This window comes from Scyliorhinus torazame, chromosome 4 (genome assembly GCF_047496885.1).
Source record: "Scyliorhinus torazame isolate Kashiwa2021f chromosome 4, sScyTor2.1, whole genome shotgun sequence".
NCBI classification, from domain to species: Eukaryota; Metazoa; Chordata; class Chondrichthyes; order Carcharhiniformes; family Scyliorhinidae; genus Scyliorhinus; species Scyliorhinus torazame.
Window position 1 is genome coordinate 206,185,354 of NC_092710.1, and position 17,968 is coordinate 206,203,321.

Here is a 17,968-nt window from a genome sequence, read left to right on the forward strand (position 1 = left end):
TGAGTTCATAGAATAAACATTGTTTTGCTTTAAAAAAATACTTTTCCATTTCTGCTGTACCACACCTGTAGATTGGGCCGTGTGCTCCCCATACCACAATCTATTAAAAGTTGTGGGTCAGGTGAACTCCATGATACACTTTGAGGTTCTCTAAACCCTGGCCCATAACAACTTCCTCAGGAAACTAAGGAAATTTGGCATGTCCACATTAACTCTTACCAACTTTTATAGATGCCCCATAGAAAACATTCTATCTGGCTGCATCACAGCCTGGTATGGCAATTGCTCAGCCCAAGACTGCAAGAAACTTCAGAGAGTCGTGAACGCAGCCCAATCCATCTCACAAACCTGCCTCCCATCCATTGACTCCATCTACACCTCACACAGCCTGGGGAAAGCGGGCAGCATAATCAAAGAGCCCTCCCACCCGGCTTACTCACTCTTCCAACTTCTTCCATCGGGCAGGAGATACAAAAGTCTGAGAACACGCATAAACAGACTCAAAAACAGCTTCTTCCCCGCTGTTACCAGACTCCTAAACGACCCTCTTATGGACTGACCTCATTAACACTACACCCTGTATGCTTCACCCGATGCCGGCGGTTATGTACTTACATTGTGTACCTTGTGTTGCCCTATTATGTATTTTCTTTTCTTTTCATGTACTTAATGAAAATACTTGAGCTGAGCAGCTCGCAGAAAAATACTTTTCACTGTAGCTCGGTCCACGTGTCAATAAACAAAATTGAATTAACTGAGACATTGAATATAAGAGCAGGAAGGTTATGATGGAGATGTATAAAATGCTGGTTAGGCCCCAGCTGCAGTATCGTGTACAGTTCTGGTCCCCACACTATAGGAAGGAATGAGTGCACTGGAGAGTGTGCAGAGGTGATTTACCAGGATGTTGCCTGGGCTGGGGTGTTTCAGTAGGGAGACGGGATAGGCTGAGATTGTTTTCCCTGGAGCAGAGAAGGCTGTGGGGGACATGATTGAGGTGTATAAAATTGTGAGGGTCATTGATAGGGTGGATAGGAAGGTACATTTTCCCTTAGTGGAGGGGTCACTAACCAGGGGCATAGAGTTACGGTAATGGGCAGGAGGTTTAGAGGAGATGTGAGGAAAAACATTTTCACCCCGAGGAGGGTGGGAATCTGGAACTCACTGCCTGAAAGGGTGGTGGAGGCAGGAACTGTCACAACTTTTAAGAAGTATTTAGGTGAGCACATGAAATGTCATAGAATCCAAGTGCTGGAAAATGGGATTAGAATAGTTAGGTGGTCAATGGTTGTCGCGGACACGAGGGGCCAAAATTCCTCTTTTCGTGCTGTAAAACTCTGCTGCTTTTTGAGGTGTTTTCTGGAGAATTTTGCAGGGTGGACAGGGCTGAGTTTGCCTTTGTCAGTGCCTAGCTCAATGCTGAGTTGTCCGTCCAGTTTCATTCCTTCTAGAGCTCATAGCAGTTTGATCCAACTGTGTGGCTTTCTGGGCCATTTCAGAGAGCAGTTAAGAATCAATTACATTGCTGTGCAGCTGGAGTCACGTGCAGGCCAGACCAGGGGAGGATAGCAGATTTCCCTTTTTTTCTGTTTTTTTCAAAGGAGCAATTTAGCGTGGCCAATTCACCTACCCTGTCCACCTTTTGAGTCGTGGGGGTGAGACCCACACAGACATGGGCAGAATGTGCAAACTGCACACAGACAGTGACCCGGGGCCAGGATCGAACCCGGGTATTTGGCGGCGTGAGACAGCAGTGGTGAGTACTGCGCCACCATGCCACCCCAGGATAGTAGATTTCCTATCCCTAAAGGGAATTAATGAACCCGATAGGTTTATACGCCACTTGACTATGACCAAGACTTTTTTCATTTTTTTATTAATTGAATTCAAGTTCCATGGTTGGATTTGAATCAGTGTTCCAATAATGCCAGCTGGCCTCTGGATTGCTAGATCAATTACATTACCACTACACTGCCTCCCCATCAATTGAAATGTTTGGCTACTTCTCAGTTTTGTCAACTGATGGAATTTCCTCTTGTTACAAAAGCAAATACTTTTCCCAGAAGATAATTTTTCAATCTAAGTGAAAATGCTTTAATTATGGCAACAATAGAACTATTATGATGGTTAACAAAGAACTGACTTTCTCATTGTGGGTGCAGCTTTATTGCTACGCAAGAGAACTGGAGTGAATCCATTATGTGTGTCCCCACCAGTTAACCAGGCCATTGCACTGTGAGCTAGTACAACACAACACTTCGCAAAGCATTTTCAATCAGGAACCACGAGACAGCTACCCTGAATTTGAATGAGAAACAGTGGCCGGGATTCTCTAAAATCGCGGCTAAGTGTTGACGCTGGTGTAAACACCGGAGTGTATCACTCCGGCGTCAATGTGCCTCCTGGCCCAGTGATTCCATGGCCCACAGGAGGCCAGCACAGCACCGGCGCCGATATGCGGCCGGGCCCGTGCATGCACGTGACGGCCACTTCCGCACCGGGCCCGCACAACATGGCGGAGCCACACAGCAGGCCAGCGCGGAAGAAGTAGGCCCCCCCCCACCCCCCCCAACCCCCGGATCGCACGCGCCCACTGATCGTTGGCACCCGATCACGGGCCTGGCCATCGTGGAGGCCAACCCCGGAGTCTAATCCCCCCGCACCCCCACTCCCCTCCCTCCCCATCAGGATGGCCTCCACGGCAGCGTGTCCGAGTTTTCAATGCCCCCCAACCGGCGCCACGTCGGTGGCAGAAACCTATGAATTATCCCTGGCATCGGACCGGCGTCGTGGGCCGTCTCAGCGTCAACTCCGATTCTCTGAGCCAGCACGGGCTTGGAGAATCCTGGCCAGTGTCTTGTCTACACTAGAAGACCACGCTTTTCGGTTGCTTCTGCTCAGAATTAAACACACATTAGCTGATGCGTAGAAACCTAGACTATGTTTACATTCCCATTCATCTGGAACAGACGTTATGGAGGTAGGAACTAAAAGAATGTGGTATTTTTGCGATGAATAAATGACAAAATGCAACTCTGAACCCACAATCAGAAACTTCTAGATTGAATTTAGCAATTGACTGGAAAAATAATGAAATATTTTGTTGTGAGGCAGAGTAAAATTTCCACCAGTTAGATAGAGACCTTCATAATATTTGAAGGATTTGGGTGGCACAGCGGGACATGTGGTTAGCACTGCTGCCTCACAGCACCAGGGACCTGGGTTCAATTACGGCCTTGGATGACTGTGGAGTTTGCACGGCACCTACTCCCCATGTCTTCGTGGGTTTCCTCCGGGTGCTCCAGTTTCCTCCTACAGTCCACAAATGTGCAGGTTATGTGCATTGTCCATGCCAAATTATCCCTTAGTAATAATAATAATAATCTTTACTGTCACAAGTAGGTTTACATTAACACTGCAATGAAGTTACTGTGAAAAGCCCCAAGTAGCCACATTCAGGTACACTGAGGGAGAATTTAGAATGTCCTATTCATGTAAAAGCACGTCTTTCAGGACTTGTGGGAGGAAACTGGAGCAACCGGAGGAAACCCACGCAGACACGGGGAGAATGTGCAGACTCCGCACAGTGACCCAAGCCGGGAATCGAACCTGGGACCCTGGCGCTAGGAAGCAGCAATGCTAACCACTGTGCTACCGTGCTGCTCTTAGTGTCCAAAAGGTTAGGTGGGGTTACTGGGTTTCCGGGATTAGGGAAGGGGTGTGGACTAGGTAGGATGCTCTTTCCGAGAGTCGATGCAGAATCAAGGGGCCAAATGGCCTCCTTCTGCTCTGCAGGAATTCCATGATTGGATGATTTGGATTAAATTCAGTAATTGCCTTCACCCTGCAGAAACCTATGAATTATCCCTGACATTAGAGTCAGAGCCTACCTCCCCCCCTCCCTCAGCGGGAAGTGATAGGGAGGGGGGGGACACCGAGGGAGGAGGGAACACTGAGGAAGGGGGGGCGTTTGGAAGGGTAGATGGTAGCCTGCTGATCCTGAGGCCAACTGAGGCCATTAGGTAGCCACTTAATTCTACAATGACCAGTAATCGGCATGAGAGACAACTGCACATCAAAACCTATGCTTGCCTGTGGCCTACTAATCTTTATTACATCCTTATTATAATCTTTATTATTGTCACAAGTAGGCTTACATTAACACTGCAATGAAGTTACTGTGAAAATCCCCTTGTCGGGTTCATAGAGGGAGAATTCAGAATGTCCAATTCACCTAACAGCACGTGTTTACGGACTTGTGGGAGGAAATCGGAGCATCCGGAAGCAACCCACACAGACATGGGGAGAACATGCAGTCTCCGCACAGATAGTGACCAAACCCGGAATCGAACCTGGCACCCTGGTGCTGTGAAGCAACAGTGCTAGCCACTGTGCTCCCATGCCACCTTCTAGGTGTGAGTCCCTCATATACAGGCACTCTGCCCAATTGAGGGACCTAGCATCAGGGATCCCTACGAGAAGGCATCCCCCTGCCCTTACTGTCAAAACACCCCCACCCCGCCAAAAAACTCTCCCTGGTACCCGCAGCCAGCCCCAATGAGCTCTCTCTCCCTCTCTCTCTCTCAAGGAATTCATCAGAGATTCTTGGTGAAGGCAAAGTGCTATACCAGCAATGGCCACCATTCCCAGTGGCACTGCCATAACCGGCGAGCTACTGGTCCCTGACTGTTGGGAGCTCTCTGGGAAGAATATCTGCTCTGCTATTGTTAATATTCAACAGGAGGCACAATCCGGCCCATCTAAGTGTCTAATTCTTACAAAATTCCATTGAGCATTCTGAAAATATTCAACGCTGGGATTTAGCCAGTGGACATAAGCCACGCCTCAAACATTCAATTCAACAATAGGTGTGAACTGAATGTTCAATTCTTCTTTAGATCAGATTATATAGAATATACAGTCCAAATAGAATATAGCAGCATTCATGCTTCATTCAACTCTTCTCCCATCATTCCTCATCTAAATCTATCATTGTAACCCGTCATTCCCAACTCCTGCATATGCTGGACTAGTTTCTGGGTAAATGCATCTATGCTTTTAGCTTTAACCATTCCCTGTGGTAGCAAGTTCCCCACTCCCACCGTACTTGGGGATTTCCACTCCCCCACTCTCCTACCTAATTAAATGCCCCCATACCACCAAACATACTGTGAGGGACGAAGATTCCACCAGGCTATTATAAATCAGTGATCTAACACTCAAATGTTATTAATTCCAATACTCACAGGCTGTCCTTTGTACCAGCGGGGATTGAACTTTTCCTTAGTTCCAAGGCTGAAACTGGCATTCATGTCCACATCATACATGCGATTATCTATCACACCATGAGATTCCGGATACAGACCCTGAAATTGAAATGAATGACACAGGACTATTCTGCATTTGTATTCTTTCAAATCAAATTTAGAGTAAATCAAGAGAAATTGTTTGCAGTGACTGATGCATTGATGACCAGAGGATATAAATTTGAAATGTCTGGCAAATGAATCATAGGCAATGAGAAAACCTTTCTATTTAAATTACCCAATTCATTTATTTTTCCAATTATGGGGCAATCCTCCTCCCCTGCACATCTTGGGGTTGTGGGGGTGAGAACCATGCACACACAGGGAGAACCCTGACAATTCTTATCAACCAGGGGCAGCACAGTGACACAGTGCTTAGCACTGCTACCTCACAGCACCAAGGACCTGGGTTCGCTCCTGGCCCTGGATCACTGTCCGTGTGGAGTTTGCACATTCTCCCCATGTCTGCGTGGGTATCGTACCCACAACCCAAAGATGTGCAGGCCAGGTGGATTGGCCATGCTAAATTGCCCCTTAATTAGAAAACAAATCATTTTTTTAAATACCCATATGTGGACAGAAATCCTGCCTCTCAGGGCAAAACACAGCAGTTACCTGGAAGAAACTTACTGATGGTCAGCCGGAGGGACCACAAAGCCTCCAACACTCTATCTCCCCTGCCCACACCAGAGTGGCAGGGATCAGCAGGCCGCAGACCCATCCTCTGCAGGAGTTTCACTTCCACCTGAGTGGTCTGGCAGCTGTTATCTTTTTTTAACTGAGACCTCTTCAGAGGGCACGTCAAGATGGAAGCTCTCTCCCAGTTTCCCTTCTGCAGTGACACTGTACACTTCATCGGTGTCAGTGACATCCTTCCAAAACACAAGACCCTCTGATTGGGCCGACGGTCTCAGCAAAACTATCCGCTGTCCTTAATTGGGCACCATTCCCAAAGACAGCTAAAAGGATCCGATAGACTGGGTAAGGACCTGGAAATAGTCCCACCCCCTCCATTATTTCTAAAGTTAGGACTTCATCCAGCAGGCGCACAAAACACATCCATAACAGTTGGAGTCCTGTCTAAAACCCGAACACTAAGTTGAGGTACAATATTGATTTTTCTCTTATTTTAGTATTTAAAAATATTTTCAATTTTCAAACTGAGAAAACTCATGAAATATTGTATTTGAAATGTTTTCTTAAATATAAGATTAAAAACAAGCTTGCAGCGACACCTATATTATATGCTGGCAGCTCTTTCCATATTAATCAATAGCTGCATGTTAACACACAGGATAGGCATTTATTCGTGTAGGCATCAACTTTCTTTATGCAGCAGTGGGTGAAAAGTGAAATTGCTACCAATCATTTGAATTATATTCTCTTTCTATCTACTTCCCGGTTTCCTTTTATGCACATCCTGTTCCTTGGAGTGTCTCTTTCATTTTGTCCTGTAAATGCCAGTTATGGTGACATTTTCTGTTCATGAAAAGGGTAGAAGCAGCACTACATAGTATTACATCTATTCCATGGGGCAAAAGGCACCACGGGCTACTACCTATGCAGCATTCATCATTGAGATCATTGAGGAATGCCATGCAAGTCCAGCGTCAAAGAGATGTAAGTGCATTCCAAGCACTAAGTGCATTCCAATCACTCAAGTGATTTCACTGCACTTACCTCTCTTTGATGTGCAGCACGGTAGCATTGTGGATAGCACACTTGCTTCACAACTCCAGGGTCCCAGGTTCGATTCCGGCTTGGGTCACTGTCTGTGCGGAGTCTGCACATCCTCCGTGTGTGTGCTTGGGTTTCCTCCGGGTGCTCCGGTTTCCTCCCACAGTCCAAAGATGTGCAGGTTAGGTGGATTGGCCATGATAGATTGCCCTTAGTGTCCAAAATTGCCCTTAGTGTTGGGTGGGGTTACTGGGTTATGGGGATAGAGTGGCGGTGTTGACCTTGGGTAGGGTGCTCTTTCCAAGAGCCGGTGCAGACTCGATGGGCCGAATGACCTCCTTCTGCACTGTAAATTCTATGATAATCTATGATGTGGTCAATGTTTGCAAACATTAGGGTTTCACAACTTGGACCACTGAACTGTGATATGAATGATCAAAGATGCAGATGGTTTGTAGAAGCTGTCAATCACAGACCACTACTCGAAAGCTATGAATGGCTTGCAGATAATTGATCTGTGGGAACCAGACACCAGACGCAGGCACAGCTCCTCTCCTTTGCGAATGGACACGTGGAGCTGCAAGGTACTTATTACAGCTATTTTTTTCTTGGAAAATGTTTTATTAAGATATATATAACTTTTAACAACAATTTACAAGAGGAAAAAAAATCACAGAACAGATAACGCCCACCGAACCAACAACAAAACCCAGCCAACTTGGCCTACACACACAGCTCTCCGTCCCCCCTTTCCCACCAACTATTTCCCACCTCAACCCTCTTTCCCTTAACCCCCCCTCCTCTTATATCTGCTGACAGCTTAATTTTCCCCAAAGGAGTCAATAAACGGCTGCCACCTCCGGGCGAACCCTACCATCAATCCACTCAGGGCGAACTTCGTCTTCTCAAGCCTGAGAAATCCAGCCATGTCACTGACCCATATCCCCGATTTTGGGGGTTCCGAGTCACTCCATGCCAGTAAGCTCCGTCTCCAAGTCACCAGGGAGACAAAGGCCAACACATCAACCTCTCTCACCCCCTGGACTCCCGGGTCTTCTGACACACCAAAACTGCCACCTCTGGACTTGGAACCACTCCTATCTTCGATACCGTGGACATGACATTGGCAAATCCTTGCCAGGATCCCATAAGCATCGGAAATGCTCAAAACATGTGGACATGATTTGCGGGCCCTCCCGCACACTGCCCACACCTATCCCCCACCCCTTCAAAGAACCTGTTCATGTGCACCCTGTGGACAAACCTTTAATCGTACCAGGCTAATCCTGCACACGACAAGGCGCGTTAACCCTACTCAGGGCATCCTCCCACAATTCCAGCTCTAATTCCTTGCCCAACCCTTCCTCCCATTTTCGCTTTACCTCTCCCATCGGGGTTCCCTCCCATTCCATGAGTTCTTAATACATTTCTGAGACCTTCCCCTCCCCCACTCCCATTTACGACACTACCTTGTCCTGTATCCCCTGGGCCGGTATAAGCGGAAAGATCGAAAGTGCAAAGTCCCTCACCTGCAAGTAGTGGAACCCATTCCCCCTGGGCAGCTCAAACTCCTCCTCCAAGTCCTCCAAGCACGGAAAGCTGCTGTCAATAAACAGGTCCCCAAACCACTCGATCCCAGCTCACTGCCACCTCCGAAATCCCCCATCCAGCCCCCCCCCCCACCCCCGGTGCAAACCGGTGGTTCCAACAAATAGGTGTCCATACCGACGCCCCCTCCACTCCCATGTGCTTCCTCCACTGTCCCCACACCCCCAAGGCCGCCATTACCTTCAGGCCTGTGGAGTACCGAGCCGGCGAGAGCGGCAGAGGTGCCGTTACCAGTGCCTCTAAACGCGTGCCCCTACATGAGGCCACCTCCACCCACTCCCATATCGACCACTCCCCCACTATCCACTTCCTAACCATTACTATGTTTGCCGCCCGGTTGTAGTTTCTGAAGTTCGGCAGAGTATATAGATGGGTCAATATGAGCCATTTGCCTTTTTTTTTTAACCCTCCACCCCCCCCACCAGCCGCATTATGGACCGCGTTCACTCCACCGCAGGGGGTCGGAGCATTGCGTTCGGGGATCCCAAATCCCAATTTTCCCCGATTCTCCGTTCCATTATGGAACACATTCCTGGGACGGAAAATCCTGCCCAATGAATGGCTAATGGACCTTTTGCCCAGAGTGCCAGAAATTAAATTTGGCTGCTTGTTTTTCACATGTACTGTCACCAAGTCTGCTTTTCTGACACACTAAAAGTAATCTTTTTTTATAAAATATATTTTATTAAAGTTTTTCGATCAAAAAGAATTTTCCATTTTTACAACTTTGTAACAAAATGTACACTGACCGTTATTTAAACAATATATTAACTAACAACAAGTGCAGAAAAAGAAATAGTAACATTGAAAAAATAAATATAAACAACTAGCATGGAAAAGAACAAAAAAAACCAAGAACCCACATGTACCCTCCCCTCCCCCCTGGGTTGCTGCTGCTGTCTTTCCTGTTTTCCCTTATCGCTCTGCGAGATAGTCGAGGAACGGCTGCCACCACCTGGTGAACCCCTGAGCCGAACCTCTTAGTGAGTACTTTATTCGCTCCAATTTTATAAACCCTGCCATGTCGTTTATCCAGGCCTCCACGCCAGGGGGTTTCGCTTCTTTCCACATAAGTGGAATTCTTCGCCGGGCTACTAGGGACGCAAAGGCCAAAACATCGGCCTCTCTCGCCTCCTGCACTCCCGGCTCTTCTGCAACCCCAAATATAGCCAACCCCCAGCTTGGTTTGACCCGGACCCCCACCACCTTCGAGATCACTCTTGCCACACCCACCCAGAACCCATGCAATACCGGACATGACCAAAACATGTGGGTGTGGTTCGCCGGGCTTCCCGCACCTATCCTCCACTCCAAAAAATCTACTCAGCCTTGCTCCCGTCATATGCGCCCTATGTAGAACCTTGAATTGGATCAGGCTGAGCCTAGCACACGAGGACGAGGAATTTACCCTAATTAGGGCATCTGCCCACAGCCCCTCCTCAATCTCTTCCCCCAGCTCCTCCTCCCATTTACCCTTCAGCTCCTCTACCATCGTCTCCCCCTCGTCTCTCATTTCCCTGTATATATGGGACACTTTACCATCACCGACCCATGCCCCCGAAATCACTCTGTCCTGGATCCCCTGGGCCGGGAGCTGCGGAAATTCCCTCACCTGTTGCCTCGCAAATGCCCTCACTTGCATATATCGGAAGGCATTCCCAGGTGGCAACTCGTATTTTTCTATCAGTGCTCCCAGACTCGTGAACGTCCCATCCAAGAACAAGTCCTTCAATTTCATAATTCCTGCTCGTTGCCAAGATTGGAATCCCCCATCTATCCTTCCCGGGATGAACCTGTGGTTGTTCCTTATCGGGGACCACACCGAGGCACCCGTCACTCCCCTATGTCATCTCCACTGCCCCCAAATCTTCAAAGTCGCCACCACCACTGGGTTTGTGGTGTATTTTTTCGGGGAAAACAGTAACGGCGCCGTCGCCAGTGCTTTTAAACTTGTTCCCCTACAGGACGCCATCTCCAGCCTTTTCCACGCCGCTCCTTCTTCTTCCCTCATCCACTTACATATCATAGACACGTTGGCGGCCCAATAGGAATCACTCAGACTCGGCAGTGCCAGTCCCCCTCTGTCCCTCCTACGCTGCAGGAACCCCCTCTTTACCCTTGGGGTCTTTCCAGCCCACACAAAGTTCATAATACTCCTATCCACTTTCTTGAAGAAGGCCTTTGTAATCAGTATGGGGAGGCACTGAAACACGAAAAGAAACCTCGGGAGGACCACCATTTTGACCGCCTGTACCCTACCCGCCAATGACAGGGGCACCATGTCCCACCTTTTAAAGTCCTCCTCCATCTGCTCTACCTGTCATGTCAAGTTACGTTTATGCAAGGTTCCCCAGTTCCTAGCCACCTGGATCCCTAGATATCGAAAGTCCCTTGCTACTCTCCTCAGCGGCAGATCGTCTATTCCCCTGCCCTGTTCCCCGGGGTGCATCACAAATAGTTCACTCTTTCCCATGTTCAATTTGTATCCCGAGAACTCTCCAAACTCCCTGAGTGTCTGAATTATCTTAGGCATCCCCTCCACTGGGTCCACCACATATAGCAGCAGATCATCCGCATATAATGACACCCGATGTTCCTCTCCTCCTCTAAGCACCCCTCTCCACTTCTTAGAGCCCCTCAGCGCTATGGCCAATGGCTCGATTGCCAACGCGAACAGTAACGGGGACAGGGGACATCCTTGTCTTGTGCCCCTATGTAATCGGAAATAGTCGGATCGTTGCCTGTTTGTAACCATGCTTGCCACCGGGGCCCCGTACAAGAGCTGAACCCACCTGATGAACCCCTCTCCAAATCTCTTCAGTACCTCCCACAGGTAGTCCCACTCCACTCTATCGAATGCCTTCTCTGCATCCATCGCCGCCACTATCTCCGCCTCCCCCTCCGGTGGGGGCATCATCATTACCCCCAGCAACCTTCGTATGTTGGCATTCAATTGCCTCCCTTTAACAAACCCTGTTTGGTCACCATGTACCACCCCTGGGACACAGTCCTCTATCCTAGTCGCCATCACCTTGGCCAGTAACTTGGCGTCTACATTTAGGAGGGAGATGGGCCTGTATGACCCGCACTGCAGCGGGTCTTTGTCTCGTTTCAGGATCAACGATATCGTCGCCTCCGACATCGTCGGGGGTCGTGTCCCCCTTTCCTTAGCCTCATTGAAGGTTCTCGCCAGGAGTGGGGCCAGTAGGTCCACATATTTCCTGTAAAATTCCACAGGGAACCCATCTGGTCCCGGGGCCTTTCCTGCCTGCATGTTCCCGATTCCTTTTACCACCTCCTCCACCTCAATCTGCGCTCCCAGACCTGTCACCTCCTGCTCCTCAACCCTCGGGAACGCCAACTGGTCCAAGAAGTGCATCATTCCCTCTTTCCCCTCCGGGGGTTGGGACTTATACAGCCTCTCATAGAATGACTTAAACACCCCGTTCACCCTCTCCGCCCTCTGTTCCATCCTTCCCTCCCCCTCCCTAATTCCTCCGATCTCTCTCGCCGCCCCCCTCTTCCTAAATTGTTGGGCCAGCAGTCGGCTCGCCTTTTCCCCATACTCGTATTGTATTCCCTGTGCCTTCCTCCACTGCGTCTCCGCCTTACCCGTGGTCAGCAGGTCAAACTCCGTCTGTAGTCTCCGTCTTTCCCTGTATAACCCTTCATCCGGGGCCTCCGCATATTGCCTATCCACCCTCAGAATCTCCTCGATCAGTCTCTCCCTTTCTTTACCCTCTTCTTTCCCCTTGTGGGCTCTTATGGAAATCAGCTCCCCCGTAACCACCACTTTCAGCGCCTCCCATACTACTCCCACCTGGACCTCTCCATCATCATTGACCTCTAGGTACCTTTCAATACATACCCTCACCCTTCCACATACCCCCTCATCTGCCAACAGTCCCATGTCTAATCTCCAAAGTGGGCGCTGCTCCTTCTCCTCTCCTAGATCCAGATCCACCCAGTGTGGGGCGTGATCTGAAACGGCTATAGCCGAATATTCCATTCCTGCCACTTTCGGGATCAGCGCCCTTCCCAGGACAAAAAAGTCTATCCGGGAGTATACTTTATGGACGTGGGAGAAGAAGGAAAACTCCTTACTCCTCGGTCTAGCAAATCTCCAGGGATCTACTCCTCCCATCTGCTCCATAAACCCCTTAAGCACCTTGGCCGCTGCCGGCCTCCTCCCGGTCCTAGATCTGGACCGGTCCAGCCCTGGGTCCAGCACGTGTTGAAGTCCCCCCCCCCCAATACCAAATTTCCCATCTCTAGGTCCGGGATGCGCCCCAACATACGCTTCATAAAACCCGCGTCATCCCAGTTCGGGGCATATACGTTCACCAGCACCACCGCCTCACCTTGCAATCTGCCACTCACCATCACGTACCTGCCCCCACTGTCCGCCACTATGGTCTTAGCCTCAAACGATACCCGTTTCCCCACCAGTATTGCCACCCCTCTATTTTTCGCATCTAATCCCGAGTGGAAAACCTGTCCCACCCATCCTTTCCTTAATCTGACCTGATCCGCCACTTTCAGGTGCGTCTCTTGAAGCATAACCACATCCGCCTTCAGCCTCTTTAGGTGCGCAAATACCCTTGCCCTCTTAATCGGCCCGTTCAACCCTCTCACGTTCCACGTGATCAACCGGGTTGGGGGGCCCTTTACCCCCCCCCCCCCCCCACCATTGTCGACTAGCCATCCCCTTTTTTAAACCAGCTCCTCACCCGGGTCCCACGCACCCATTTGTCCCCCAGGTGGCGCCCTCCCGTCCTGACCATCCCATCAAATATCTGCTCCCCATTACCCTCAGCAGCAGCAACCCAGTTAATCCCCCCCCCCCCCCCCCCGCGCTAGATTCCCTTCTAGCTTGATTGCTCCCCCCATATTGCTTCCGGGAGTCAGCAAACTCTAGCTGACCTCGGCTTCCCCCGTTTACCCTTGGCCTCCCTGCGTGTGGGGCCCCCTTCCTTCCTGCGCCCACTTTTCCCGCCACAATTTCCGTAGCGCGGGAGAAAAGCCCGCGCTTCCATCTCGGCCCCGCCCCTAATGGCGCAGTTCCCTCTCCCCTTCTCTGTCCCCTTCCCCACCGGCGCCCACATTTCTTCGTGTGTCCCCTCTCTGGTTGTGGGGGAGAAAAAATTCTCCCGTCCAACATTTTTACAGCTAAGCCCTCCCCCTCTCCCCCCTTTACAATTCCTTGCCATCACCTCGCTACTTCTTTCCAAACATCCATTCCTCAAATCTAGTCCAACTTCTCTTCTTGAATAAATGTCCACGCCTCCTCCGCCATCTCGAAGTAGTGGTGTTTGCCCTGGTGTGTAACCCACAGTCTTGCCGGCTGCAACATTCCAAATTTCACTTTTTTCCTGTGGAGCACCGCCTTGGCCCTCCTTCTCGCCCCCTCCGCACTCCAATCTTGATACACGCGGATCACCGTGTTCTCCCACCTGCTACTCCGTGTCTTCTTAGCCCATCTCTCTGTCTTTGTAGCGGTGGAACCTCACCACTATTGCTCGCGGTATTTCCCCTGCCTTCGGTCTTCTCACGAGGACCCGGTATGCTCCCTCCACTTCCAGGGGGCCCGTCGGGGCCTCAGCTACCATTAAAGTATGGAGCATCGTACTCACATACGCCCCAACATCCGCTCCCTCTGACCCTTCGGGAAGACCCAAAATCCTTAAATTCATCCTCCTCGAGCTATTTTCCAGGGCTTCCAGCCTTTCTATGCACCTCTTATGTAGTGCCTCGTGCGTCTCCATCTTCACCACCAAGCCCTGTATCTCGTCTTCATTCTCGGCTGCCTTTGCCTTCACTCCACGGAGCTCCATTGCCTGGGTCTTTTGCGTCTCCTTCAATCCCTCAATCGCCAGCAACATCGGCGCCAGCACCTCCTTCTTGAGCTCCTCCACACATCGCCGGAGGAACTCCTGCTGTTCCGGGCCCCATACCATCTGGGCTCCCTCAGCCGCCATCTTGCTTCTCCCTTCTCTTCTCTGCCGCTGCTCCAGAGGATCCTCCGCAATCTGGCCACTACTATCGCTTTTTTCCATCCACACCCGGGGGGACTCCTTCCTTTGTCGCCTCACATTGAGATTGGCCGTGAAAAATTTCCGTTGGGGCTCCCGATAAGAGCCCAAAAGTCCGTTAAAACGGGAGGTGCCGAAACGTGCGACTCAGCTGGTCATCGCTGCAACCGGAAGTCCTAAAAATAATCTTTATTGTTGTCATAAGTCCAATTTACCTGACAGCACGTCTTTTGGGACTTGTGGGAGGAAACCGGAGCACCCGGAGGAAACCCACGCAGACACAGGGGAACGTGCAGACTCCGCACAGACAGTGACCCAAGTCGGGAATCGAACCTGGGACCCTCGTACTGTTAAGCAACAGTGCTAACCAGTGTGCTACCATGCCGCCCCTATCTACACTCTGATGCAGAAACAATTACACATAATTGTTTGGCGCATGTTGGTGTAAAGCTGCATTTTATTTAGATAAATGAAACCGCTGAATTAGCAACTGAAAAAAAACGGATTTTAAGCAATTTGGCAGCTAAGATGTAAACGTGGCATTTGACGGAACAAAACATTCATTATCATGGTGGATAGCAGACAAGTTCATCATTGACTGGAACAAACCCACTCCATGTGAGGCAAAGGCAAGTCTCCCAGATTCATACTGTCCTGGACTTTCATATTATCACTGAGAAAGCCGATGCTCTCCTACACCAATACTGTAAACTGAACTAAACTTCACTGAAAGAATAAAAACTCCCAATGAAACAAATCTTGCCTTATATATTTGTGACTGGTATATGCTCATTTTTGGCAGTATTTTAAATTTTGTCCCATTAACCCTTGGAGTAAGCAGTACAAGCCTCAGCACACTCCACTATAAATAAGCAGAATATATTGGAGAATTAATGTAAATCACAAAAGTTCAATTAAATATTTTACTGAAACTTCTATTTTGCCCAAACTATTTGCTGTCTTTTGAAAAAAAAAATGGCTTTGCAGATCTGACATGATATTGTTCATCGACTAAGGAGGTGATAATGGTACGTGTTTGGTAGGACCAATTCTTTGGAACAGATAGAGTGGAAAGATGAATGAAAAGACTTAATGGGAGAATAGGTACTAGGATTATTGTGTGCAGGTAGCAGGGTTGTCCAATCACATGATGCTAGACTGGTTTGCTAAAGAAAGAAAAATGAAATAAAAATAAAATCAAGCCTGAAAGTGGAAAACAGATACCTCCAGAAGTTAAGTATTAAGTACAGGTGGATGTGGAATAGGAGAAAAGTCGGCTCCTTAAAACAAAGTCTGACATGTGTGGGCACTGGGCATCTATAAAGTTATGTCATATTAATAGAATAACAGCTAAGATCCTTTCCATCTCATTCCTGGGAACACATAAGCCATTCAACTCAAAAACTCACCACGTTCAAAGGAACACAATGATAAATCTTCATCGCCAAAGTGATAACCAGTGTAGAAGACTGCTGGACAGACCACCGGCTCATCAGCTGCTCCATGGCCATCAAACTCCACCAGAAGCAGCAGAATATGAAGTAACAGCTTAGAAAAAAGATCACCGTTGAGCGGCTTCAAGAGCCAAGCTTGCTAGTGAACTCACAACAATGTCTTCTCCGGAATCTCCAAAGTATCCAATGTAATAGGGTGGAGGAAAATGGGAAAGAGCTGAGGACAGCCATCATCTCAAGCTGTGAAGAAACTGTCAGCAACGAGACCAGGAAACAACAAGACTGGTTCGACAAGAACAACCGCACCATCCAAGACCTCATTGTCAAAAAGAGGAAAGCTCTCCGCACCTGGCAAAATGGTGCAACCAGCAAGCCAAAGAGGGCGTACCAGGACGTAGGCGCAGACCTGACGAAGAGGAGGGCCGGGTTCAATCGGGTGAAGGCTGCCCTTTTTAAAAAGGGGCAGAAGTTCAGGATGATGTACCCGGCCCGCCTCTGGGTGACTTTTCACAGCCAAGAACACTATTTCGGGACACCAGAGGAGATGATGGAATTTTTGAGGGACAATGGACTGGAAGGAGAAGTAGGACACTGAACTTGGGAGGAAGGAAGTGTGAGGAGCTGTTTGCTTTTTCTGTCTTTTTGTTTGTTGGTTGTTGGAGAACTTTTCTCCTTGGAGATGTTTTGTTGCGTTTGGTGGCGGATGCTTGGGGAGCGCCGAGGGTGAGTGCAACTTTTTTCCTTGTTTCATTGTTGTTTGTTTTATGGAGGTATGCGAGCAGGGGAGAGGGGAATCTGTGAGGGGTAGGAGACCTAGCAGCCTTGGGCTGCCAGGCTAGTTGGGCAGGCTAGTTAATGGCAGTGCTTTGGGGGATGGCCAGGTGGTTAGTGTAATGGGGGGATGGGTTTCTTTGTTCAGGACAGGGGATGCAAGAATCACATCTGAAGATCGGGACCAGACAAGGTTAAGGAAAAGGTGGATAGGGGTTGGACATGAAGATGAGGGGGGTAGCAGTGACGGTAAATAAATGCTTGGCACTGGAGGTGGGGAACTTTGTGGCAGATTTGGAAGGGGGGATCATGATGGTGAGTAGGAAGTTGGAGAGGAGGCCGGTGGTTTTGGTTAATGTTTATGGCCCAAACTGGAACGATATGGAGTTAATGAGGTGGGTGCTGGGGAAGATCCCGCACCTGGACTCGTACCGGTTGACTATGGGGAAGGTATTTTAACATGGTTGTTGAACTAGTTTTGGACTGATCGAGCCCGAGGTCGGGGTGGGTATCAGCGGTGTCGAAGGAGCTGAAGGGGTTCATGGAGCATGTGGGGGAGAGGGTACACCCATGGAGGTTTGGGAAGGTTCGATTCCCAGCTTAGGTCACTGTCGGTGCAAAGTCTGCATGTTCTCCTCATGTCTGCGTGAGTTTCCTCCGGGTGTTCCGGTTACCTCCCATAAGCCCCGAAAGACGTGCTGTTAGGTAATTTGGACATTCTGAATTCTCCCTCCGTGTACCCGAACAGGCACCAGAATGTGGCGACTAGCGGCTTTTCACAGTAACTTCATTGCAGTGTTAATGTAAGCCTAATGTAATAAAGATTATTATTATCATTAAGTGAGGTGTTCCCGATTGAGGCCAGGGGGCAGGTTAGGAGGTTGGGAGGTTGGGGCGAGCCCTTCATGGTGTGTGTGTGTGTGGGGGGGGGGGGGGGAGAGCTTCATGTATTTGGGCATCCAGATGGCACGGGATGGGCACAGTTGCATAAACTGAATCTGGCTCAGCTGGTGGATCAGATAAGGGGGGATTTTAAGAGATGGAATGTGTTGCCACTATCGCTGGCGGGATGGGTGCAGCCAGTAAAAATTACGGAACTGCCAAGGCTCTTATTTGTCTT

General features: G+C 49.3%; 1 protein-coding gene across 5 annotated transcripts in view; it reads right to left on the reverse strand.

The window, feature by feature from the left end:
- The window catches only part of LOC140410710 (ectonucleotide pyrophosphatase/phosphodiesterase family member 3-like), a 280,597-nt gene that overhangs the window by 147,919 nt on the left and 114,710 nt on the right, over nt 1–17,968 (reverse strand). For all 5 annotated transcript variants that reach the window (XM_072499147.1, XM_072499148.1, XM_072499151.1 and 2 more), the window contains one exon: nt 5,247–5,366. In XM_072499147.1, the coding sequence (XP_072355248.1) occupies nt 5,247–5,366 (120 nt within the window). The remainder of the gene's footprint in view (nt 1–5,246; nt 5,367–17,968) is intronic.